Genomic DNA, 26,266 nt, shown 5'->3' on the forward strand with positions numbered 1-26,266 from the left:
AGCCAATAGCTAAAAGTCTAACAAAAAACGGAGAATATTCCTATCATACTAAGCATCATTCTTTAACTATGCACAAAATACCATGAATCACAAACACCTCAATTAGCCTACAGTATGGCATACAGTATTTTTAGTTTATAAAGTATTAAATAGTCTATTTCAGTCTGAAACTACTACCAAAACAAAACACTACCTGCTGAGCTCAGTCAGCACCAGAGGCCAAACCAGATGCCGCGTTCACGTGATAGTCGGAACCAGGAATCTCGGACATTTCCGACTTGCTAACTGGTTGAACGCGGCACGTGTATAACTACAACCAGTTAGCAAGCGAGTTTCCTAGGTTCGACTATTACGTGAACGCTTCAAGTGAGCTGCTAGTGAAAACATTACGGCAGCTGGAGCGCATAGACGGCGCTGACGTCAAAGAAATTGCTCATCAGAAACTTGGCTGTAGCCTAGCAGCCCATGACTAAGACGAGAACACGAACTGGTAAAACAATGATATGTATAGCCTATTTCTGTGCAAACGCTAATATGTAATCACAACTCGATGAGCGATGGCATATATTAGGCATATATTTTCAGGGAATCACAGTTGCAAAATACGTTGTCTGCCAGACGCGCCTTATGTAATTCTGTCGCATGTTGCAATGTGTGTGTGAATCCGTGTGATATTTGATAAAGGTGATATAAATATATATTGTGCAAACTAATATTTCGATCTATTAATCACAGGCAGGAACTACTATTTTGTATTTTGTAGCCTAGATAGTAGGCCTACATTCTCAATAGATCCGGGCTTTCAATGGTTTTATTCAAGCCTACAATTGCATGGCTAAGTCGATTGCACTGTCGTGTCGTGATCTATCAAAACAAATTGTTAATAGTCTGATTTGGCACTTGAGCATGCGTATATGGTGCCTTTAAAATTATGGAATGATATAATAATATTGATTATATATTTGTTCCAACTGCTCTCTAAAAAGCATCACAGCAAAAATATCCCATATTCTTCATGTCAGAGTTTTCTTCCCTGATGTGTTTTGTCAGATGGACAACAGCAGAACACATCATGAAAGACATTGACACGAGAGGGAGTGACAAAGATGATACCTGGTGAGTGATCTGAAAGAACTAACACCCAAGGACTTAAACATTTGGAAGTCACTTTTATCAGTTACCTTCATAATTATTCCAGGTGTGATGGGACAGAGAACGAGGAAGAGGAGGTTCCTATAAGAAGAAGTTTCTCTGTGGAGGATCTTCTGGATGAGGTGGAGAAAATCAGCAATGTTGCCTCTGGAGGCTCAAAGGTCAGGAAACAAACAGGAAGTCCTGCATCTAGAGTCTACAGTATCTCTCAATCCTATTATATTGTTATGATCACTACTCATACACATTCATCCTGTTGATGTCTGTGGTTGTCCTGTGGTGGTGGATGTCCAAGGTGAAGGTGGTGGTGAGACTGTGGAAGGATGGCTTCACCCTGAATGACGAGGAGTTCAGGAGCTACTCTGTACAGGAGAACCAGGATTTCCTCGAAGCCATCAAACGAGGGTATGGCAACTATTCTTACTTTAATATACTAGGTTAATTGATCAAATATCCCGTCTATATATACTTTAGCTTTTTTCCTGATCCTGATCTTCCCATCCACCCCTCCCCTTTCCTTGCTGATTTATCTACCAGTTTTGTTCTTCTCTCTGTAAAATGTATTGATTGATTGGTTGGTTGACTGGCCTATCTGTCTGGTTCCAGTGAGCTGCCTGTGGAGTTGGAGAGCAGGGCAGAGGAGGAGGAACTAGAGGTGAATGTAGAGGATCTAACAGAGGAGGCGTATGTTCCCAGGAAGAAGACCTTTCACCCCTTCAGTGGGCCAGGGTACAGGCTGGGCAGGTGAGACATGCAATGAGACAGATAGACAGACAGACATGCAGACAGACGGATAGACTGACAGACAGACAGGGAGAGAGAAGAAGGCTGGGCAGGTGAGACGGCTCAGTCAGAAGTTCTTGCAATTTCCTTGGTGGTTGTGTCATGCTATATTATAGCACTAGGTGTCACTCTAAAACATCTTCAAAGTTTTGTCATGTGACATCTTCAAAGACTTTGACTGTGTGTGCGTTTGTGTCCAGTGTTGCTCCCAGAGTAGTGGTCCGGTCTCCATCGGTGCACGAGGAGGGGGAGTTCCTCCCGATCCCCATGATAACACTGGACCACGGCCTCCCTGTCACCTCTCTGCAAATCTGGTTGGCTGACGGCAGGAGGCTGGTGCAGAGGTTCAACCTATCACACAGGTGGATATTACACTGATATAACCCCTCATACTATCCACACAAAAACAATCTTTTGTCAAAACGCAAAATCGTGATGATGTGGTCAGTGACACTTTGCTTCTTGAAAGTCCAATATCTTGAAAACTTGACTGCTGACATGCAAAACATGTCAGCAGTCAAGTTTGTATCAACAGTAGACTAATAAACTATATTTTGGTATTTTTTGTTTCGAGTGAATTTTCCCTTTAACAGAATAGGAACTCACTGTATAGGAATGTGTCTGTCCTAAAGTGCCCTGCCTAAGCAGTTGATCCTTACATCCATGATTCTTATAAGCTCAGTACACTGAATAAGCCAGGTCTTTTAAGGTTATCCTACTGACCATGACATAATCGTTCATATTCATCCTCGCTTGATCTAGCGTGCCTGACTCTGCACATGGGCCATGTTATCCCCTAGCACAGGGCATCATGTTACAGTTGAAGTCGGAAGTTTACATACACCTTAGCCAAATACATTTAAACTCAGTTTTTCACAATTCCTGACATTTAATCCTGGTAAGAAATCCCTGTCCTAGGTCAGTTAGGATCACCACTTTATTTTAAGAATGTGAAATGTCAGAATAATAGTCGAGAGTGATTTATTTCAGCTTTTATTTCTTTCATCACATTACCAGTGGGTCAGAAGTTTACATACACTCAATTACTATTTGGTAGCATTGCCTTTAAATTGTTTAACTTGGGTCAAATGTTTCAGGTAGCCTTCCACAAGCTTCCCACAATAAGTTGGGTGAATGTTGGCCCATTCCTCCTGACAGAGCTGGTGTAACTGATTCAGGTTTGTAGGCCTCCTTGCTCGCACATGCTTTTTAGGTTCTGCCCACACATTTTCTATAGTATTGAGGTCAGGGCTTTGTGATGGCCACTCCAATACCTTGACTTTGTTGTCCTTTAGCCATTTTGCCACAACTTTGGAAGTATGCTTGGGGTCATTGTCCATTTGGAAGACCCATTTGCAACCAAGCTTTAACTTCCTGACTGATGTCTTGAGATGTTGCTTCAATATATCCACATAATTTTCCTGCCTCATGATGCCATCTATTTTGTGAAGTGCACCAGTCCCTCCTGCAGCAAAGCTGACCATAACCCTAACCCAGTCCCTCCTGCAGCTAACCCTAACCCTTTTGACTGAGAGTAACTTAACATTGCAGAGAGCAATAGAAGTGAGTACGTCAATGGAAATGGCAAATAAAGACGCACAACAGCTAAGTGCATCGACCAAAGTGCATAAGGTGTCTATGTGGTTAAAAAACAAGGCAGAGGGTGGCAAGCCATGCTATTGCTGTGGGAAACCAGGTCACCAAGCAGAGGAGTGTTGGTGCAAAGACGTAGACTGCAGAAGTTGTGGGAAAAAGGGTCACATCGAACGTGCATGTAAAAACAATCAGACAATGGATACGGCTACTGGGTGACACCGCTACTGGATGGAAACGCAGTACGGATGCAAGTGGACACTGGAGCAGCCATATCTTTGCTATCTGAGGCTGTATACAAGGAGAAACTACATCACCTCATACTACAGCCCACAAAGATGACGCTGAAAACATACACCGGTGAGTTTGTTCCAGTGAGAGGAAGCGTGATTGTTACGGTGGAGCTCAACAAACAGAAGGTTAAGCTACCACTCTACATTGTGAATGGCAACCATCCATCATTGCTAGGACGCACATGGCTGGAAAAGATCAAACTAAACTGGCAGGAAATTCACATGGTTGCAAAAGAGGACACAAACCTACAAGGGATATTGAGGAAACACGCGGATGTGTTCAAAGGAGAACTTGGCAGTATGAAGGACATAAGTTAACTTCTCTAGGGTAGGGGGCAGCATTCGGAATTTTGGATGAAATGCATGCCCAAATTAAACTGCCTGCTTCTCGGGCCCAGAAGATATGATATGCATATAACTGATAGATTTGGATAGAAAACACTCTAAAGTTTCCAAAACTGTTAAAATAGTATCTGAGAGTATAACAGAACTGATTTGGCAGGTGAAAACTTGAGAAAAATCCATTCAGGAAGTAGTTTTTTTTTTGGTTTTGTAGTTTTCTATTCAATGCCATTACAGTATCCATTGACTTAGGACTCAAATTGCAGTTTCTATGCCTTCCACTAGATTTCAACAGTCTAGAAATTGTTTCAGGCTTGTATTCTGAAAAATGAAGAAGTAAGAGCAGTCTGAATGAGTGGACCCTAAAGTGTCACAGAGCTTTTTCATGCGCGAGACCGAGAGAGTGCGTTTCTTGTTTACCTTTTAAATTGACGACGTTATTGTCCGGTTGAAATATTATCGATTTATTTAGGCTAAAAACAACCTGAAGATTGAATATAAACATCGTTTGACATGTTTCTATGAACTTTACGGATACAATTTAGATTTTTTTGTCTTCCTGTTTTGACTGCATTTGAGCCTGTGGATTACTGAAGAAAACGCGCAAGCAAAACGGAGGTTTTTGGATATAAAGAGACTTTATCGAACAAAAGGAACATTTATTGAGTAAATGAATGTCTGCTAAGTGCAACCATATGAAGATCATCAAAGGTAAGGGATTAATTTTATCTCTATTTCTGACTTGTGTAACTGTTCTACTTGGCTGGTTACTGTTTGTAATGATTTGTCTAGTGGGCTATGTTCTCCAATAATCGTAAGGTATGCTTTCGCCGTAAAGCATTTTTTGAAATCTGACACCGTGGTTGGATTCACAAGAAGTTAATCTTTGAAACTATGTAAAATATGTTTTGTTTTCAGAATTTTTATAATGAGTATTTCTGTATTTGAACGTACCCAAGAGAGGTTAAACTGACCGTGAAACCAGACAACAAGCCAAAATGCTTCAAAGATAGAACTGTCCCATACCCCATAAAACCAAAAGTTGAAATTGAGCTAAACAGACTAGTCGAGAGTGGCGTATTGGATCCAGTGAATGTTAGTGAATGGGCTACACCCATTGTTCCAGTCATAAAAAAAGATGGATCACTCAGACTCTGTGGTGATTTCAAAGTCACCATTAACCCAGTCTTGACTGCTGAAAAATATCCACTACCCCTCCATGACGACCTCTTTTCTGGTTTAGCTGGAGGACAACAATTCAGTAAGATAGCCTATCTACAGATGCATGTGGACCAAGAGTCACAAGAACTGTTGACCATAGTGACTCACAAAGGACTGTACAGGTACTGGAGGCTTCTTTTTGGAATCACCTCAGCTCCGGCCTTGTTTCAGAGAGCTATGGACCAGATACTGAGCGGGCTCACTGGGGTCTAATGTTACCTCGATGATCTACTCATCACCGGCAAAGACGAGCAGGAGCACCTGAGAAACCTGAAGGCTACACTACAGAGATTGGAGGAGTACGGTCTGAGGGTCCGGAAGGACAAATGCGAGTTTTTCCGGCCCTCTTGAGTACCTGGGCCACGTCATCGACAGTTCGGGGCTCCACAAGGCGCCATCGAAGGTGAAGGCCGTTGCGGAAGCTCTATCCCCACAGAACGTGAGTCAGCTGAGATCATTCTTAGGACTACTGACATACTACGCAAAGTTTGTGCCAAACCTAGCTAACATGTTAAAGCCACTGCATGAACTTTTGAACAAAACCAAACAGTGGAAGTGGACAGACAGACAGATGTGAGGAGGCCTTCAAGAAAGTGAAAACAGCCTTAGCTCAGTCAGAGGCCCTAACCCACTTCAACCCCAACTTGCCATTACAGTTGGCATGTGATGCATCGCCTAATGGCGTTGGTGCAGTTGTCTCACACATCATGCCATCAGGTGAAGGCCAAATTCTTCCGCATCACGGACCTTAAGTAAAGCCGAGAGCAATTATGCACAGATAGAGCGTGAAGGACTCGCGATTGTGTTTGGAGTTAAGAAATGTCATCAGTTTCTGTTTGGCCGACGATTCACACTGCTGACGGACCATAGACCCCTCACCTCCATCTTTGGTCCCCACACCGGCATTCCGTCGCTTGCAGCCAGCCGCATGCAGCGATGGACGTTATTGTTATCTGCTCACCAGTACGATATCAAGTACAGAAGGTCTGAGCAGCACTGCAATGCGTACGGCCTCTCAAGGCTTCCCTTACCTGTCGCACACACTGAGCACTCCCAGGCTGAAATCTTCTACTTCAAGGAAGTGACGAACGCCCCAGTTACATCTGTCCAAGTGAAAGAGTTCACCCACACTGATCCAGTGATGTCTGAGGTTGTGGACATTGTCACTCGTGGAAAAGAAGTAGAGATGTCGGACAGCCTACAACCTTACCTAGTGAGGAGAAACGAGCTCACAGTTCAGTTTGGATGCTTGCTATGGGGTTTTCGAGTCATCATACCGCCGCTACTGAGAAGGCAGGTGCATGAAGAATTCCATTCAGGGCACTGTGGCATGGTGCGAATGAAGGAGATTGCACGCAGCTACTTTTGGTGGCCAGGTCTGGACGCAGCTATCGAAGACAAGGTCAAGTCATGTTCTGCATGTCAAAAGATGAGGAACATGCCTCAGCTAGCGCCACCACCCATGGGACTTCCCAGAGGAGCCTTGGCAGCGAGTCCACATAGACTAAGCAGGCCCACTGGAGGATTGTATGTTCTTAGTCATAGTTGACGCACACAGTAAATGGCCTGAGGTCACAGTGATGAAGAGCACCTCAGCGGGGAGAGAACCATCGAAGAGCTACGGTCAATCTTCAGTCGCTTCGGCTTGCCAACGCAACTCGTTAGTGATAATGGCCCCCAACTGGTGTCTGAAGAGTTCCGGTCATTCATGGAAGCAAATGGAATTCAACACATCAAGTCAGCGCCGTATCACCCTGCAACAAACGGCCTCGCTGAAAGGTTTGTCCAAACGATGAAGCAAGCTTTAAAATCATCACAAGGGAACAGCTCCCTCAATAGGCGTCTAAACACCTTCCTGTTAACATACAGAAACACTCCCCACGCTACAACCAAAGTGGCACCCGCGTCAGCCATGATGAAAAGACAGCTTCGCACTCGACTCGACCTCCTGAGACCTCCAAAGACGAAACAGGTTGTACAGACACAACAGCGAGCACAGGTGGAGAGACGGAGCAAAGCAAAAGACAGAAGCTTCATGGCTGGAGAGAGAGTTCTTGCTCGGAACTACTGCAAAGGTCCAAAGTGGATACCAGCCACAGTGGTTGCACAAACAGGGCCTGTGTCCTACACAGTTCACACATAATCTGGAGGAGACACGTGGATCAACTGTTGCCAGGAACCAACCTCAGAGATGACTCATGTCAAGTGACAAACCAAGATCAGCTACTGGAGACCTACCATGACTACGAGCCATCACCTGAACATCCACTGCAGCAACCTACAAATGTGGAAAGTGCTCCAGACTCACCTGAACCAGCCAGAGTGCCTATGCAGGGTACTGTTGCACCCCAGTCTGGGCATACACCATCACCACTCAGACTCAGAGATAATGTGACTGTAGACTCATCTGTACGAGTTCATTTATTTACATTAAGAGAACTTATGTTAAAAAGAAAACCGTAGGCAAAACAGTGAATATTTACTTTTTCCTTATGAGTCATCAAAGGTAAAGGGGGAGGAATATGTTGTGTATTGATATTCTAGTTTTGTCCCTTTAGGGCACCTGTAACACCCCTTGCTTACCTACGTTGAAATGTTCTTCCTGTGAAACGCATTAAAAAATGCCCACGTTAATTTCTACTCATGTCCTGTCCTTATATTAGTTGTATAAGTAATACAGTGTGCTCTACAACACACTGGAATTGTGATAGTGAAATAATCTGTCTGTAAACAATTGTTGGAAAAATTACTTGTGTCCTGCACAAAGTAGATGTCCTAACCGACTTGCCAAAACTATGGTTTGTTAACAAGAAATTTGTGGAGTGGTTGAAAAACGAGTTTTAATGACTCCAACCTAAGTGTATGTAAACCTCCGACTTCAATTGTATATCATATAATTAGAATTCCCAGAACAGGCACTCCAATTCAAGTCAAAGTTTCATATTGGTTGTGAGGGGAAGAAATACCGGTATGTCCATTCTTTACATTCTATTTCTATCTAATGTGTTCTGTCTCCTGCTGCATGGGGCCTGCTGACCTGATGTGACAGTGTAGGAAGGGATTGCAAAACTGAGATGCAGGATTTATTATGTAACGGTTAGCTGAGCGAGACAGGGAGAGAAGTATGGGTTCCCTATGGGGCTTCATATCAATATGAGATCATGTTTACTATATACAGTGCATTCAGAAATTATTCAGACCCTTTGACTTTTTCCACATTTTGTTACCTTACTGCCTCATTCTAAAATGGATTAAATCGTTTTTTCCCCTCATCAATTTACATACAATACCCCATAATGTCAAAGCAAAAACAAGGTTTTAGGATATTTAGCTAATTTCTTTTTAAAAACTACTGAAATATCACATTTACATAAGTATTCAGACCCAGTACTTATTCAGACCCAGTACTACTCAGTACTTTGTTGAAGCACCTTTGGCAGCAATTACAGCCTCGAGTCTTCTTGGCTATGACGCTACAAGCTTGGCACACCTGTATTTGGGTAGTTTCTCCCATTCTACTTACAGATTGTGTCAGGTTGGATGGGGGAGCGTTGCTGCACAGCTATTTTCAGGTCTCTCCAGAGATGTTTGATCGGGTTCAAGTCTGGGCTCTGGCTGGGCCACTCAAGGACATTCAGAGACTTGTCCCGAAGCCACTCCTGCGTTGTTTTGGCTGTGTGCTTAGGGTCGTTGTCCTGTTGGAAGGTGAACCTTCTCCCCAGTCTAAGGTCCTGAGTGCTCTGGAGCAGGTTTTCAACAAGGATCTCTCTGTACTTTGCTCCGTTCATCTTTCCCTCGATCCTGACTAGTCTCCCAGTCCCTGCCGCTGAAAAACATCCCCACAGCATGATAATGATGCCACCACCATGCTTCACCTTAAGGGTGGTGCCAGGTTTCTTCCAGACTTGACACTTGGCATTCAGGCCAAAGAGTTCAACCTTGGTTTCATCAGACCAGAGACTCTTGTTTCTCATGGTTCGAGAGTCTTTAGGTGACTTTTGGCAAACTCCAAGCGGGATGTCATGTGCCTTTTACTGAGGAGTGGCTTCTGTTTAGCCACACTACCATAAAGGCCTGATTGGTGGAGTGCTGCAGAGAAAGTTGTCCTTTTGGAAGGTTCTCCCATCTCTACAGAGGAGCTCTGTCACAGTGACCATCGGGTTCTTGGTGTCACCTCCCTGACCAAGGCCCTTCTCCCCCGATTGCTCAGTTTGGCTGGGCGGACAGCTCCAGGAAGTGTCTTGGCGGTTCCAAACTTCTTCCATTTAAGAATGATGGAGGCCACTGTGTTCTTGGGGGCCTTCAATGCTGCAGAACATTTTTTGTTACCCTTCCCCATATCTGTTCCTCGTCACAATTCTGTCTTGGAGCTCTACGGACAATTCCTTCGACCTCGTGGCTTGGTTTTTGCTCTGACATGCACTGTCAACTGTGGGACCTTTATATATCATGTCCAATCAGTTGAATTTACCACAGGTGGACTGGAATCAAGTTGTATAAACATCTCAAGGATGATCAATGGAAACAGGATGCACCTGAGCTCAATTTCAAGTTTAATATCAAAGGGTCTGAATACTTATGTAAATAATGTATTTCTGTTTTCGCTTTGTCATTATGGGGTATTGTGTGTAGATTGATGGGGAAAAAATATTTTAATCCATTTTAGAATACGGCTGTAATGTAAAAAGTAAAGGGTCTGAATATTTTCTGAATGCACCATATGTTGTTGAAATACAATAGATGTCCGTAATCACCCCCCAGACACACCTGGCTAATTTGATTGGTCATGCAATCATTCTCTTGCAAAGTGGAGTCTTTCGTTTGAACATGTAGCTAGCTAGCTAAACAGTGAACCATAATCCCAATCCATAGCTACAGTACAAACGGAATGTCATAGCTAGCCTCCATGCATGAAATTCTGAAGTTTGAATCTGCCGGTAGCTAAAGCAAACCAACTAGGTTCAATGTTAACTAACTAGCTAGCTAACATTAGGCTATAACTAGTAATGCAGATGGATTTCTGAGACACAAACAATATTATTAGACAGATCATACACTTGACGTTAGCTAGCGCGCCAGCAAACTAACGTTTGGTAGTTCGCGAACAGTACGCTTAAACTTGCAATGAAAATGGCTTTCTGACTATATTTTTAAAAAACGTATCATATCTGAAAATGTAGCTAGACTCTTACCCCTATACATGGATGAACTCTTCACAGGAGCGAGTCTTTTCCATTTGGTTTGTCGCTAGCTACAGCTTGTTTGGCCCGTTGTTGTGTCAAATCACACTGACTGTGTGCAGAAAGTAATCCATCACAATTTTCCCCCACTGATCTTTGTTGATTGTGCCGGCCCAGCAATGTTGTTGGGAGCAGTATCAACACGTTAAAAAAAATCTGCGGTAGCAAGGATTATCTACACATACTGTATTTACACTACCGTTCAAAAGTTTGGGGTCACTTAGAAATGTCCTTGTTTTTGAAAGAAAAGCAACAAAAAAAATGTCCATTTAAAATAACGTCAAATTGATCAGAAATACAGTGTAGACGTTGTCAATGTTGTAAATGACTTGTAGCTGGAAACGGCTGATATTTTTTTTATAGATTATTTACATAGGCGTACAGAGGCCCATTATCAGCAACCATCACTCCTGTGTTACAATGGCACGTTGTTAGCTAATCCAGGTTTATCATTTTAAAAGGCTATTTGTTCGTTAGAAAACCCTTTTGCAATTATGTTAGCACAGCTGAAAACTGTTGTTCCGATTAAAGAAGCAATAAAACTGGCCTTCTTTAGACTAGTTGAGTATCTGGAGCATCAGCATTTGTGGCTTCGTTTACAGGCTCAAAATTGCCAGAAATAAAGACCTTTCTTCTGATACTCGTCAGTCTATTCTTGTTCTCAGAAATGCTGGTTATTCCATGAGAGAAATGGTCAAGAAACTGAGGATCTCGTACAACGCTGTGTACTACTCCCTTCACAGAACAGCACAAACTGGCTCGAACCAGAATAGAAAGGGGAGTGGGAGGCTGCCGTGCACAAATGAGCAATAGGACCAGTACATTAGAGTGTCTAGTTTGAGAAACAGACACCTCACAAGTCCTCAACTGGCAGCTTCATTAAATAGTACCCTCAAAACACCAGTCTCAACGTCAACAGTGAAGAGGCGACTCCGGGATGCTGGCCTTCTAGGCAGAGTTGCAAAGTAAAAGCCATATCTCAGACTGGCCAATAGAAAGAAAAGATTAAGGTGGGCAAAAGAACACAGACACTGGACAGAGGAACTGTGCCTAGAAAGCCAGCATTCCCGGAATCTCCTCTTCACTGCTGACGTTGATACTGGTGTTTTGCGGGTACTATTTAATGAAGCTGCCAGTTGAGGACTTGTGAAGCATCTGTTTAAAGTCTAAAGAAGGCCAGTTTTTTTTTTGCTTTTTTAATCAGAACAACAGTTTTCAGCTGTGCTAACATAATTGCAAAAGGGTTTTTGAATGATCAAATAGCCTTTTAAAATTATAAACTTGGATTAGCTAACACAACGTGCCATTGGAACATAGGATTGATGGTTGCTGATAATGGTCCTCTGTACGCCTATGTAGATATTCCATAAAAATCAGCCGTTTCCAGCTACAACAGTCATGAACAACATCAACAATGTCTACGCCGTCTTTCTGATCAATTTGATATTTTAATGGACAAAAAATTGGCTTTTCTTTCAAAAACAAGGACATTTCTAAGTGACCACAAGCTTTTGAACGGTAGTGTATATTTACAGATGGCATGCAAGTTTGTTATTAAGGCACATGAAAGTTCACATGTTCCAGAAGGTATTTCTGCCAAGAAACGCATACAACATTTTTTTAATTTTTATGCCTCTATTTTGAAGTAGTGATGTTTGACATACACCTAGCTTCTTGAAACAGGTCGCATATATAGTGGTATAGAGCAGGGGTTCCCAAACTTTTTCACTCAGGCCACCCTTCCAGCATTGGGGAACATCCTGCGCTCCCCCTTGCGCGCGAGTGCGCAACACACCTATTTCTATGGGCACAAGCACTGTTCATGACACAAACTGTTCACACCCCTCTTGTTGTCGTAGAAAACATTTAGCATGATTAAAGCTTATTTCTACCAATTCTGTACTTTTTGCCATGTTTATTCAATGTATATTTCAGTGACTCAAACGTAACAACAAAATCTATGGGCTAAAAAACGCTAGTTGATCTGGACATTTTCTGACAAGTTATAAATAGCTCTATAAGGTATGCAATGACTGACATGACAGGAGGAAAACTAATGATGCACAACCCAATTTCGAAATTGCGCCCCACCGTTTGGGAACCACTGGTATAGAGAGCAATGGTGTGTAGATGGTTTGTAGGGGAAATACTTGACTATTTTCCTGTTATGTTGTTCCGAGACACAGTTTGCTAATAAGTGATCATTAGTATTTATTTACCGAATTTCTGAATTAACAGAATTGTTTGCCAATGCTAATTTTGTGTGTATGTTTGTGTGCCTGCATGAGTCCCTCTATGCGTCTGTATGGGTGAGCTCATCTCTGTGTTGTGTCCTCCTCAGGATTAGTGACGTTCACGACTATGTCCAGCGCTGTCAGAGGTACGGCTCACCTTTCATCTTGACCACCTCACTTCCTTTCCGCGAGCTCCGGGAGGAGGAGCTAAGTCTGGAGCAGGCGGACCTAGCTAATGCTGTCATCGTCCAGAGGCCCCTCAACACAGAGGCCCCCTTCGGACACTCCTGAGTCCTGACCAATTGGAACATTCACAGAGACCCTGAAATCCCACCCACTGGTCACACAACCCTTTTCCCAACAGAAACATCCCTCTTAGTTCACTCCTGAAGTGAAGGCAATACTCATATACAGTAGTCCCTCTGGTCTGTCCAGGGTGGAGATGTTGCTCCCAGTCCCCAGTCACAGCCCCCCTTATATACACCCCAGCCTCCTCTACTCCCCTCTTCCCTCTGTAGCTGCTGACGTCTCACATCACTCCTTGAGCATCAACAGGGCTCCAACTGCCTCCACTACCGCTCTAGCAATGTGTTGAAAACCCAACACAGCCAATTCAGCCGTATCTTCCTATGTGTCTGTCAATCAGTCCTGTAAAATGTCCCCTATGCTCAACACGTCTTCCTATTCTGTAACTATTACCAAGGATATGGAATACACTGTGAATGTTGTGCACTATTTTAAAGTGCATTAATGTTAATGTGGATTGTGTGATTGGTGGTTATTAAGCGGCTATAGTCTAGCGTGCGTCAAGAAAACATTCTGCATCATCATTCTGTCTTTATGGAAAAGGTGCAATCACATTTAACATTTGACTGCAGTGGGCTAAATCAGGGTCACACAGTGTTTCTTGGTAGTCTTAAACAAATATACTTTGAAACAAAAGTATACACCTCACACATGGAAACTGATTCCATGTCTTTAAATGTACAGTACACTATGCACCACACCTGCTTACTTCCTGATCAATAATAAACTATGTCCTTCAACTATCCAATCATTTTCTTGCTGCTTTAGACCTTTTCTCAACTGATAATGAAAAGTTTAGTTGTACAATTTTTTAGGAGGGGATTCCTTGACTACTAACCTTTTTACATAAAAGATATACATACAATATATTTGGTGTGGTGAAATAGCTTTAATTGATATTTTAGTCATTTAGAAGATGCTCTTATCCAGAGCGACTTACATTGGTCCATTCTATAATGAGACTCCATTTTCACTTGACATGCCTTGTGTTTTTCCACTTGAGTGAGGCCAGTGTGTGTGTGTGTGTGTGTGTGTGTGTGTGTGTGTGTGTGTCCTGTGCTCTGCCTGGTCACAGCAAGATGAATACCATTATCCATGTTCAATATTTGAAGCCACAAGGACCACAGGAGACATGGAAGAGAAGAAGACTCAAGGAGAGTAATGTGAGAGCCCTGGGGTGGTCAATATAAGAGGGGGGGCAGAGTAGACACAGCTGGAAATACCTTGGACATTGAATCTAATGTCAATATTTTGATCATCATTAGGCCTAAAACCAGACATAGGGCTAGGTATTTTCTTTGTCTTAGCATGTGCTCTTCTGGCCTGGCAGCTTGCCAGCGGGGTCCTGGAGTAAAAGAGAACGCATTTCCTCTCCGCAACATATTTAATAACACTAAGCACGCCTGGAATTACGTCCCATATTTTTCTTTCCAAAAGGGGCTTTTTACCTAAGCCACTATATACCTTTCATTTGCGCATTCCTCTTCACGCATTATTTAGCATTATCTGAAACATGTATGGAGTAATGCGGCTCATATGAGCGATTTCCCGATTGTGATATCTTTCAGAGGCGAATGTTTGGAATGTGTGAAGAAGTCTGAAGGGTTTGGCTGGGTTCTCTGTTTCTGGGCCCTGGCAGCTGGTAGGGTCTCTGAGAGAATGCAGGTAAGTGGACTCTGCTCTGCGGTTAGAGGCTTGCTGAACTTTTGTGAAAGAAGATATTCTGCGAAGAGGATGAGAAGGGAGAGGAGAAGAGACGGGTCTTCTGTGGGACTGCTTGTGCTCTGAAGGAATCGCCGGACAAACACTATTGAGTGAGATTAACCTCTAACAATCTAAAAAGCATGGGATAGTCCTACCGGTATATGTTTATTATAGGCCTGTGTGTTCAGACTGCTGAACACTTGAACTGGACTGACCAGTTACGCACACACCCAGACAGACATTCACACATCCACACACACAATCGTCATAGGTGTTAATGAATCGTGCTCAGACGGAGACCTGTAAACTCTATAAACTTGTGTGTGCGCGCGCAATCATACCATTGTGCCTATAAGGTATGATGGTGACTTATGTAATGAGTTATTTGAAACTCGCAGCATGAGAGCTCCGCAGCACTCTGTCTCTCTCCCGCGGCACTGGTCCCCTCCAGTCACGCACTGATACTCAGCGCCTGTCCCTGTCCCAGTTAATCACATAATGCACTTTAGGGCTAAGTCACAGCCAGGTGTCTATCATCCCATCAAACCGGGCAACATATTACGCATTCCTATGCTATAACCACTACAACAACACAGTGCTTCTGGCCCGCATGGGAAACCGATCCAGCCAACTGTCACTCGGGTTTGGTGTCATTATGGTTTGGTCAGGTGCCAGCATCACATAGCACGGATGCAAAGAGGAAGAAGATATTTTAATATGACAGATTTTCACTGTGGGAAAAGTACACTGTTATGATAGCTGGATAGCCACGCCAAAAATGTCACCAGACAACAATGTTAGTATCATGTGCAATGTATCATTAATCACATATAGATGTTTCATTTTCATTGTCATTACAGACTGAAAAGGAGGGGGGTCTTTGAGAACAGCTTTTTCTTCGACTTAAGGTCAAATCATTTTTATCGGTCATCCTAAGAACTGAATTAGCCGTCTTTCCACGTAAGGACCATGTCCGAACAACCTCTGTTTCATTATATGCAATACCTCTATGTCATAAGCCTGTAATGACTAATGTCATTGTTATTATCACCGCCAGTGACTGTGTTACCGCTGTTGACCACTGAATGGCGCAGGTCCCGCTGTGAGGTGTGTTGAGTGAAGTGGAACGGCAGTGTCTGTCAAACACCGCAGTCTCCTGACCTGCTGCTGGAAGCTGGCTCCCTGTGAATCTCTCTCGCTCTCCCTCTCTCTCTCTGAGCCCGCGATTCACTGACTGCCTGAACGCCTTTAATCTACTCTTCTCCATCATCACTCAGGTAAAGCCAATACAGTCTTCTCTTTTTTCATTATAGTGTTCTTGCTTGTTTATATGGGATGTGACTGAGATATTGAAAGAGATTTGACGTTGTAGGCAATGTACTCACTTATGACAAAACTGCTATGGTAGAGTGAGAACGAATGTCTGTTTAGTTAGATAGACTCATAAACACAAATGTTAGTTGCAAGCATATTTCAATGTAATTGTCTACCAATCTGGGGCATCACTTGTTCTTTATCCTCTTTGAGTAATGATACAGAGAGACATTGCATCTCTTATGAATTAGATGTATTCATGGGATGTAGCATTGCTGGCTGACATAAATACATGTGAAATAATAGAGATCAGGGTGAGAAATAGGGGAGCAAATAGGGGAGCGCTCTGAGAGAAACCAATGTGAACGGGAGGATTATGAATGTGTGTGTGTGTGTGTGTGTGTGTGTGTGTGTGTGTGTGTGTGTGTGTGTGTGTGTGTGTGTGTGTGTGTGTCTGCGTGCATGTGTGCATGTGTGTGTGTGTGTGTGTGTGTGTGTGTGTGTGTGTGTGTGTGTGTGTGTGTGTGTGTGTGTGTGTGTGTGTGTGTGTGTGTGTGTGTGTGTGTGTGTGTGTGTTTATGTGTGGGACCGCCTGCCTAACTGTGCCCTTTCTTTCGGTCTCAGTTCCAGCCCCAGAGCACTGAGCACAGGGCAGTGTGTGAGTGGCAGATGAAGTGGGCAGCCTCAGGTCCTCCTGACATACACAGGATCACCAGCTCGTCACTGGCCATCACCTAGAGTCACACACATACTTAGAGACACACCCAAACACACACATTCACACTCCCACTCAGACACACACCACATACACTCAGACTTAGTCACACAGATACTTTCAGACTCGGGGACACACACATACACTCAGAGTGACACTTGGAGGCACCATGGCGAAGGGAGAGAACGTATCCCATACCCCAGCCGGAAAGCTCCTCAAGCCCCCAGAGCCATCCTTCACCAAGCCCCCCCACCAGGTAAGGAACACTGCTTTTATTCACTAATTTGAATCAGTTGGCTAGTTTACTCCTGGACTGTCTGACAGCTCAGTGACATTCATGTTCCTTTGGTTTGTGGGTATCTGTCTTGCTGTTCTGCCATGTCTGGATATCAGCAGTTCTTGACTTGGACTGAAATAGGTGCTGGTACTCAGTTAGAGTGAGGGTACTGTTTATATTTAGGTGCAGGAACACCACAATACTTTTGAGCTAATATTCTATAAGAAGTGCAGGAACTCAAGAAGTAGAAATGTTGATCTGCCAGTACTCAGTTCCGGTGAGCTCCTGCCCATGTCAAGCACTGGATATCTGAGAGACTGAGGGCAAGGAGTTAGTTTAGTTGAAAATCAGTTGGATTGTGATTATACTACATTTTAGGACCAGAAATAGAGGACGTTTCTCTCTTTCTCTGTCACATCCAGTCTTGGATGAATGACTTTGCTGTATGCTCACCCTGAATGCATTTAGGTACCAGTAAAACTGACTGCATGACCACCAGAAGAAAGAATGTGGTGTGTGTGTGTGTGTGTGTGTGTGTGTGTGTGTGTGTGTGTGTGTGTGTGTGTGTGTGTGTGTGTGTGTGTGTGTGTGTGTGTGTGTGTGTGTGTGTGTGTGTGTGTGTGTGTGTGTGTGTGTGTGTGTGTGTGTGTGTGTGTAGCCGTGTACTCGGGTGAGTAAATGGAATGCTTACTTACTGATGGTATACCAGCACACATGCCCAGTGGCGTTTAAAGGCAAGGCAATGACAGACGATGAGCCAAACCTTTATCCTACTATACCATGAGTACATTACCCTGCAGATGTAGCCTATGTGTTACATTATACATCCAATGCATCGATACAGACAACAATAAATACTTGACTTACTACATTGACCTCTACGTGTAGATTCATACTGCCTTTTTCACTGGTGGGAATGCAATGTAGGCTGGCAGTTTTTAGAAGTCATCAATGTGTTTAATGCTGTCCTATTTCAGTGAATAGGTATTGAAGAGAGGCGATGCAATATTTACATAGCTTTTCTGAAAGAATAGATGCAGCGTGACCTTGAGCTGTGTGTGTGTGTGTGTGTGTGTGTGTGTGAGTGTGTGAGTGTGTGCGTGCAGCATGGCCCTTACGGGGCCTGGGTGAATTATAGATGCCAAAGAAGCGAAACCAGAGTCTGCAACAGAGGAGACTCAAGCCCCTAATGGGTCACCTGTCATTGTGAGTCCTTTAGCTTCAGTCAGGCATCCTGGTGTTCTATCACCTGATCACAGATGACAGCTCCAGGCAGGAGAAGAGATGGACTTGTTTGGCTTCTCTATGATTATTGTGTTCAAGTGCTCACGGAATGATCAGAAGTAAGTATCTTACGTGTTGTAATCCTTGGGAAAGTCTGTATGCCAGCTCTGTGCATCCCTTGGCATCACAGAGGCCAGAACATCACACTCTGGTTCCATCCTACCACTGATACACACACACCAGGAAAACTGTCAGTAATATAATACCATTAAATAAAATAATACCATGAAATAATATCAAAATGTTTGAAGAAATTCTACTGGCAGTAAACATTTATGTACAGCTGGACACCAGCTTTATTTCTTTATCCAACCAGCTTTATCTTTCACATATATACATACAGTATGCTACACACTCAATCTGATAGGAATGGTCACAGCAGTGTTAGAAGGAATGCATAAAACATATTGGCTCAGAATTCCCAACTCACTATTCCTTACTCATCCTCTGTGTGCATCACAGTCAGCTCATAGCTAAGATCCTCTTTAAAACATAAAGGCATATCTCCAGAGTCGCTTCCATCCCACCCCACAGTAATTAACTTTGTGAATTAGCCCCATTTTCCCAGGGCCACAGTTTGCTGAGGGGCTGTTCTCTCTGAGGGGCTGTGTTGTGTGTGTGGATGTGTGTGCATTTATAGGAAGCTAGATAACGTGGGTCCAGACAGGGGAGGGATATCCTGTTTACGTCTGCAGTGATAAGGCCGCAGTAAAACAGACTGTAGTCACACTGTAGTCAGACTCTCTCTCTCTCTCTCTCTCTCTCTCTCTCTCTCTCTCTCTCTCTCTCTCTCTCTCTCTCTCTCTCTCTCTCTCTCTCTCTCTCTCTCTCTCTCTCTCTCTCTCTCTCTCTCTCTCTCTCTCTCTCTCTCTCTCTCTCTCTCTCTCTCTCTCTCTCTCTCTCTCTCTCTCTCTCTCTCTCTCTCTCTCTCTCTCTCTCTCTCTCAAGCTAGGCAAGCACCACTAATGAACCATCTCAACTATAAATTTGAGATTTTTTGTTGTTGTTGTTTGATGACCGGTGGACTATTTAACCTCCTTGTACAAAGAAAGAGCCTACATACTGAGATACTAAAATGATATGACCTCTCTTTTGTCTGGGTTTACCCCCTCAATGGGAAATTTGTTGTGGGGATATAAATAGTGACGTCAAGCCCAACTATATTCCTAGCTGTAGTGCAGATGAGGGTAAAAAGTAATGAACCAAGACATCACTGATCTGGTACAGACCATGTATAGACAGTATTTTTACCCAACATCAGTTAACCAGCATTCTCTCTCTCGTGACACCAAATACTCTTCTTATCTCCCCATTCGAAGAAAATTGGAGTGAGGAGATGAGAGTGGAGTATATACTGAGAGTTTTGAAGGAGAGACCAATATATATTTTTAAAGTACGTCTTTTATTGGATAGAGGAGCAACAGTGGGAAATATAGATAGAGAGTGCTGAAATAGCAGTGAGCAAGATTGGAACCCATGCTGTGGTTATACATGGGATCTGGAGGCAGCAGCCTAGACCACTAGACCACCATAGGCCAGACCGAGACTTTCGAAGTTGATCCACATGCTACTCTTTACTTACTCTGACCCGCTTGTCTTGCTGCGTTTAAATAATTACACAGCTCCCTCCTGGTAATTGTCATTCTGGAAACCATCGATGTTTTCATGAGGAGAAGAAAGAGGAAAATAAAATGTAATCAGCCAGATAATGACAGTGTGTTTTGAAGGGCTTCGGTCTGTGGTTGGTCGGTGGCTGTTTTGGTGATTTCTTTCTTTCATAACGCCTGAAAGGCCTATAGCTGTAGGCGGTGGGCTAACCCGGACACCACCGTACTGTATGGAAACAACACAGGTTAGTGGAGAGAGAGGGAGAGAGAGAGAGAGAGAGAGAGAGAGGAGAGGCGAGAGATGAAGAAAGATAAAAAAGAAAGTGGAGAGATGTATTAACAGAAAGAGAGGGAAGGAGAGAGGAGGTTAGACGTTTAATCATATGCTGTTGTGCTTTGGTCCGTGCAGTGTGTGTTTCCATGTCTGTCGCTGAACTGTTCATAATACAGTCGTAAATATTGGACTTTCCAGGAGGCTGGCAGCTTGTCTGCTCTTTCATGTGTGAGGACGGAATCCTTGGGACGTCCCTACCCTAAACCCTAACATTAACCTTAACCCCTCCCCTTACCCATAACCCTAACCATAACCTTAACCCTTCCCTAACCCTAACCTTAACCATTACCTTAACCATTTTATATGTCAACTTCAATGGGATAGGGACGTCCCAAGGATCGGATAGCACAGACCAGATAGCATGGACCAGACTTGAATACACATGCGTGCACACACACGTTTTTAGCAAGGGGCGGTATACCTCTATAGCAATGGAAACCCTGTTCCGGCACCCTTTCTGTCTGTCTCTGTGGTGTCCTGTGGATCTGTCTATAAGGGGAACAGGCTGTGCTGTGTGCCCAAGTGTCTCCTGACATCACCACAGTCTAAACAGCAGGGAGGGGTGTTCTGTCTGATCCTGTATCCCTCACATCAACTGGCACCTACACCACAGGGGAACTTTAAATACTATCTGAGGGGAGAGGAGATACATTATGGGAGAGTGATGATTGGGGGAAGAGGGGAATGTAGATGGAGAATAGTGGTGGAGAAGTAGGCCTAGATATATCTCATATGTGAAACCAGATTTCATCCACTATATGCAAGGAAATGAGTCGTGGAGGCCTATTTTTTTTTTTTTTTTCTATTTAACCTTTACTCAAACAGGGAGTCACACTGAGATTTAACATCTATTTTATAAGAGAGCCCTGTATACATTACAATAAAAACAGAATAATAAAACATACACATATATGTGTATTAAACAATATAAGTCAACACACAATAACAAAATAAACATATTTAATAAAAGCAGTGAACTAGACAGATTTTCCCAAATCTGTGGAGACTGAAGGGATCCCGAGTGTTATCCATTCCTGAGAACGGGTTTGGTAACTTATGATTCGTAATTAATGAAGTTACATATGAAGGGAGTTTCTGTAACATTGCTTTGAGAGAGAGAGAGAGAGAGAGAGAGAGAGAGAGAGAGAGAGAGAGAGAGAGAGAGAGAGAAACTGAGCTGCACTTCCTAACCTCCTGCCCAATGTATGACCATATTAGAGAGACATATTTCCCTCAGATTACACAGATCCACAAAGAATTTGAAAACAAATCCAATTTTGATAAACTCCCATATCTACTGGGAGAAATTCCACAGTGTGCCATCACAGCAGCAAGATTTGTGACCTGTTGCCACAAGAAAAGGGCAACCAGTGAAGAACAAACACCATTGTAAATACAACCCATATTTATGCTTATTTATTTTAACTTGTGTGCTTTAACCATTTGTACATTGTTACAACACTGTATATATATAATATAACATTTGTAATGTCTTTATTGTTTTGAAACTTCTGTATGTGTAATGTTTACTGTTAATTTGTATTGTTTATTTCACTTTTGTATAATATCTACCTCACTTGCTTTGGCAATGTTAACACATGTTTCCCATACCAATAAAGCCCCTTGAATTGAATTGAATTGAATTGAATTGAGAGAGAGAGAGAGAGAGACATGAGGTCACACGTCTGTATCGACTGTCATCTGAATGGCACTGTGTGATTCACTCGCTCTGACATCACAATGGACAACAATATAGAGTCTGAAAATAGAATTCTGAAGATAGAGTTCAATCTCCAATTCTGTGGTTCTGAATTATTTTGTAAATCATAATGCCAGGGTTCTGCTGTCACAGACTCATTCTTCTGCTACAGCTGTATTCCTTATCCACAAGAAGATAGCTTCCGTCTAAGATTTGACTCCTGCTTGTATCTTATCTGAGGCTTATATTTTGGCTACATATCCATGGCTAACAAACAGAGTTCTTGTCTTTACACGGTAAAGAAAGGCACAGCAGTCAACTGTATCTCATAGGCTTTGCAGATCATTTATTTGCCTATTTCTCAGATAATGCACTTCATGAAACTTGTAACTGACTTGTAACCCTCTCCAATGTTTTTTGTTGTTTTTCTGCCCATCCATAGACTGTGTTGGACCAGAAGCTGTCTGTCTGCAGTAAGCTCTGCTTCGCCATTGGAGGAGCACCCAATCAGGTGGCCGGCAGCGCTACAGCATTTTTCCTCCAGATCTACCTGCTGGATGTCGCCCAGGTAACACATCTGTGTGTTTGTGTGTGTTTCTTCTTCCTCTCAGATTCTCTCTCTCTCTCTCTCTCTCTCTCTCTCTCTCTGTGTCTTCTAACTACATCCCTCCGTTCTCTCCTCCTCAGATCAACCCGTTCCAGGCCTCCATGGTTCTGTTCATAGGGAAGGCGTGGGGCGCCGTCAGCGACCCTGTTGTCGGCTTCTTCATCACCAAGAGCAAGTGGACCAGGATAGGCAGACTCATGCCCTGGTGAGGCCATGCACACATGGATTGCATAAAAAAAACAGCAGACAGACACTGCGGCTCCATAGGACCACAGATCTTAGTGATTGTATGGGAAATGCTACCTGTGAATGCTAGGCTTCACATTTTGACTTCACACTTCTATTGGATTATACTAAAGCTTTTCTCTTGATTTGTAAATGAGAATGTGTTCTCAGTCAACTTACCTGGTAAAATAAAACAATAACAAAAATATTAACTAAACCACAGCAGTATCCCTGTAGATCTTCGTTATGAGCCCTGTCAGCTTAGACAAAAGGGTTCCAAAAGAGTTATTCGGCTGTCCCCATAGCAGAACCCTTTTTGGTTCCAGGTAAAACCCTTTTGGGTTCCATGTAGAACCCTATGTGGAAAGTATTATACATGGAACCCAAAAGAGTTCTACCTGGAACCAAAAGGGGTTCTTCAAAGGGTTGTCCTACGGGGATAGTCAAAGAACCCTTTTAGGTTCTAGATAGCACCTTTTTTTCTAAAAGTGCAGAGAGTGTTTACCAAAAGCACCACATCAAACTCAACCATAACACTAGGTGTCAGCTCTAAAGTGTGTGTGTGTGTGTGTGTCAGCTCAAAGCTGTTTTTAACTCATTGCTGTGACCCGACTCAGTTACTGTAGTTACTGGTTGACTACTTACTGCTGATCCTGATGTGACTGAGTGAGTGCTGTATAAGCTTTACAAGACATAGATTACTGACAAGCTGACAGGCTGGAGAAAGACCAGATCACAGCATTACTGATTTGATTACCACTGCACGTGTGTGTGTGTGTGTGTGTGTGTGTGTGTGTGTGTGTGTGTGTGTGTGTGTGTGTGTGTGTGCGTGCGTGCGTGCGTGCGTGCGTGCTCGCGCGTGTGTGTGTGTGTACTGAATGTGTGTGTGCGTGTTTGTTTTGTTGGTGTGTGTGTGTGTCCTGAGAGTTTTTGTGGCAAAACACTGTTGCCCTGCCCGGTTGTGTGTGTGATAATCAGCACCTTGAGAAAGCCGCACCCTCTAGTTAACTTCTGAGTGAAACCAGTGGCGTAAAGTACTTCAGTAAAAATACTTTAATGTACTACTTAAGTATTTTTGGGGGGTTATCTGTACTTTACTATTTATATTTTTGACAACTTTTACTTCTACATTCCTAAAGAAAATAATGTACTTTTTACTCCATACATTTTCCTTGACACCCAAAAGTACTCGTTACATTTTGAATGATTAGCAGGACAGGAAAATGGTCCAATTCACGCACTAATAAAGAGGTCATCCCTACTGCCTATTATCTGACAGACTCACTAAACACAAATGCTTAGTTTGTAAATGATGTCTGAGTGTTGGAGCGTGCCCCTGGCTATCCGTAAATGTAAAAATCAAGAAGATCGTGCCGTCTGGTTTTCTTAATATAAGGAACTTGAAATTATTTATACATAAGTATATTTTAGGAATTACATTTACTTTTGATACTTAAGTATATTGATACTCAAGTAGTGTTTTACTGGGTGACTTTCACTTTTACTTGAGTCATTTTCTATCAAGGTATCCTTACTTTTACTCAAGTATGACAGTTGGTTACTTTTTCCACCACTGAGTGAAACCCTCTCTAACTGTCAGACAGGAAGTCCCCTGACCCTGGGCTGTGACATCATCAGACAGACAGGAAGTGATCAGAATCTGTTTGTCCTGAGGGGTTTATGGCTGTTTCTGTTTGGTACTCCTGGGTGCTACTGTGTTTGTTATGATAGACTCAGCCCTGCCATGCCAGCAGAGATAAAACTGGGACATTTCTCTCACAATCTCAGAGAGTGTGATGGTGCTGAAATCCCCTCCTTGCTTCAGTCTCAATCACTGTGTGTCTGCCTGTGTATGTGTTTTGCCCTACTTCCACTGTCAAACACTCCCATTGGGTTCTTCCGATACCCATCCTGCGAGCCATCTTACAGAACAATCTAACATTGTAACAGTTTATTCTAACATTCTAAATGTTCCATTCAGTCACTGTGCCTTTTCAACCCTCCCATGACCAGTCTAAACAGCAGCAGGCCCAACCCCAGAGCTAGGCAGCCCTGTCAGCCCTGTCACTCTCTTTGTGTGGCTGAACAATCACTAAGGACAGGCCTCTGTGTCACAGGGAGAGCTGGACTGTACCAGAACTCACCACTCTCTACCTCTCTCTACCTCTTTCTACCTCTTTCTCTCTTTTTCTCTCTGTCCCCTTTCTCCCTCTTTCTCTCTTTTTCTCTCTGTTCTTAGTTTAACTGAATGCCAGGGCAGGACAGGTCAGGGGTTAATGGAGCTAGAGCAGAGGGGACGGGGTTTAGTAATATGCAGATTAAAATGGGGTCAAGCATCTCTGGGTCCTATCAGGTCAAAGGTTACAGGTCAGGTTCATTGTGGAAATATTTTGGAGTCGTAACCAAAACAATATGACTGTGGCTATTTGGGAGTGGTGCATAGAGGATAGGGTTAAGCTAGCAAAAGCTTGCTTAGCTGTGTTAAAGTGCAGTCCAGTGCAGTCCACAATGTGATTTTCCTGTGTTTTATATACTGTATATTTCCACACTATGAGGTTGGAATAATATTGTGAAACTGTGAAAATGTATATAATGCCATTTTAGTGTAAGAGTTGTTTGAAAAGACAGCCTGAAATTCCAGCCTGTTTTGACAACACCAGGCGGTAAATTAGTTAATAGGCCAATAAGAAAGAGATCGGTCGGTCTGCCAATAATAGCAATTTTTCAGTTTTCCCCTCCCCACTCAGACCACTCCCAGACCATACTGGCAAAATTTGTGCTTGAGAAATTGCTCTTTGCTAAGAAGCAATTTTTGTAAAAAAAATTGACCATTTTAATTGAAAACAATCACAGTAAGGTACTTAATTGTTACCCAGAAATGATTTGATATTGATATAAAAATGGATGCATTTGTCACGCCCTGGCTATAGAGGCTTTTTATTCTCTATTTTGGTTAGGCCAGGGTGTGACTAGGGTGGGCAGTCTATGTTCTTTTTTCTATGTTGTTGTGTTTCTATGTGTTTGGCCTGGTGTGGTTCCCAATCAGAGGCAGCTGTTGTCTCTGATTGGGAGCTATACCTAGGTAGCCTGTTTTCCCATTTTGAATTGTGGGTGATTATTTTCTGTTTAGTGTTTTTTCGTCACCTTACAGGACTGTTCGTTTGTCGTTTTTGTTGTTTTGTTCAGTGTTCAGTTGTTTTATAAAAAATATGAACACTTACCACGCTGCACCTTGGTCCTCCTCTCCTTCTCCCGACGACATTCGTGACAGCATTGGACCTTTAACTATGTACTTAGTTGACCCTGCAGCTGCAGAGCATTAACTGAGCTTGAGTC

At 43.1% G+C, this 26,266-nt stretch overlaps 2 protein-coding genes across 2 annotated transcripts in view; both read left to right on the forward strand.

Annotated features, from left to right (window-relative positions):
- Positions 1-391: 391 nt before the first annotated feature.
- On the forward strand, positions 392-13,907 carry ubxn2a (UBX domain protein 2A). The gene is made up of 7 exons (XM_038962770.1): positions 392-490; positions 1,051-1,116; positions 1,199-1,313; positions 1,448-1,557; positions 1,759-1,896; positions 2,136-2,297; positions 12,966-13,907. Exons 2-7 carry the CDS (start codon positions 1,073-1,075, stop codon positions 13,147-13,149), a joined length of 753 nt encoding a protein of 250 aa, XP_038818698.1. The 5' UTR covers positions 392-490; positions 1,051-1,072; the 3' UTR covers positions 13,150-13,907.
- Positions 13,908-17,066: 3,159 nt separating this feature from the next.
- Positions 17,067-26,266, forward strand: part of mfsd2b (major facilitator superfamily domain containing 2B) — a 22,730-nt gene continuing 13,530 nt past the window's right edge. Inside the window, exons 1-3 of the mRNA XM_038962656.1 lie at positions 17,067-17,153; positions 22,541-22,666; positions 22,786-22,910. Coding sequence (XP_038818584.1) covers positions 17,067-17,153; positions 22,541-22,666; positions 22,786-22,910 — 338 coding nt within the window. The remainder of the gene's footprint in view (positions 17,154-22,540; positions 22,667-22,785; positions 22,911-26,266) is intronic.

The sequence above is a fragment of the Salvelinus namaycush genome, chromosome 24, assembly GCF_016432855.1.
Source record: "Salvelinus namaycush isolate Seneca chromosome 24, SaNama_1.0, whole genome shotgun sequence".
Classification (NCBI taxonomy): Eukaryota; Metazoa; Chordata; class Actinopteri; order Salmoniformes; family Salmonidae; genus Salvelinus; species Salvelinus namaycush.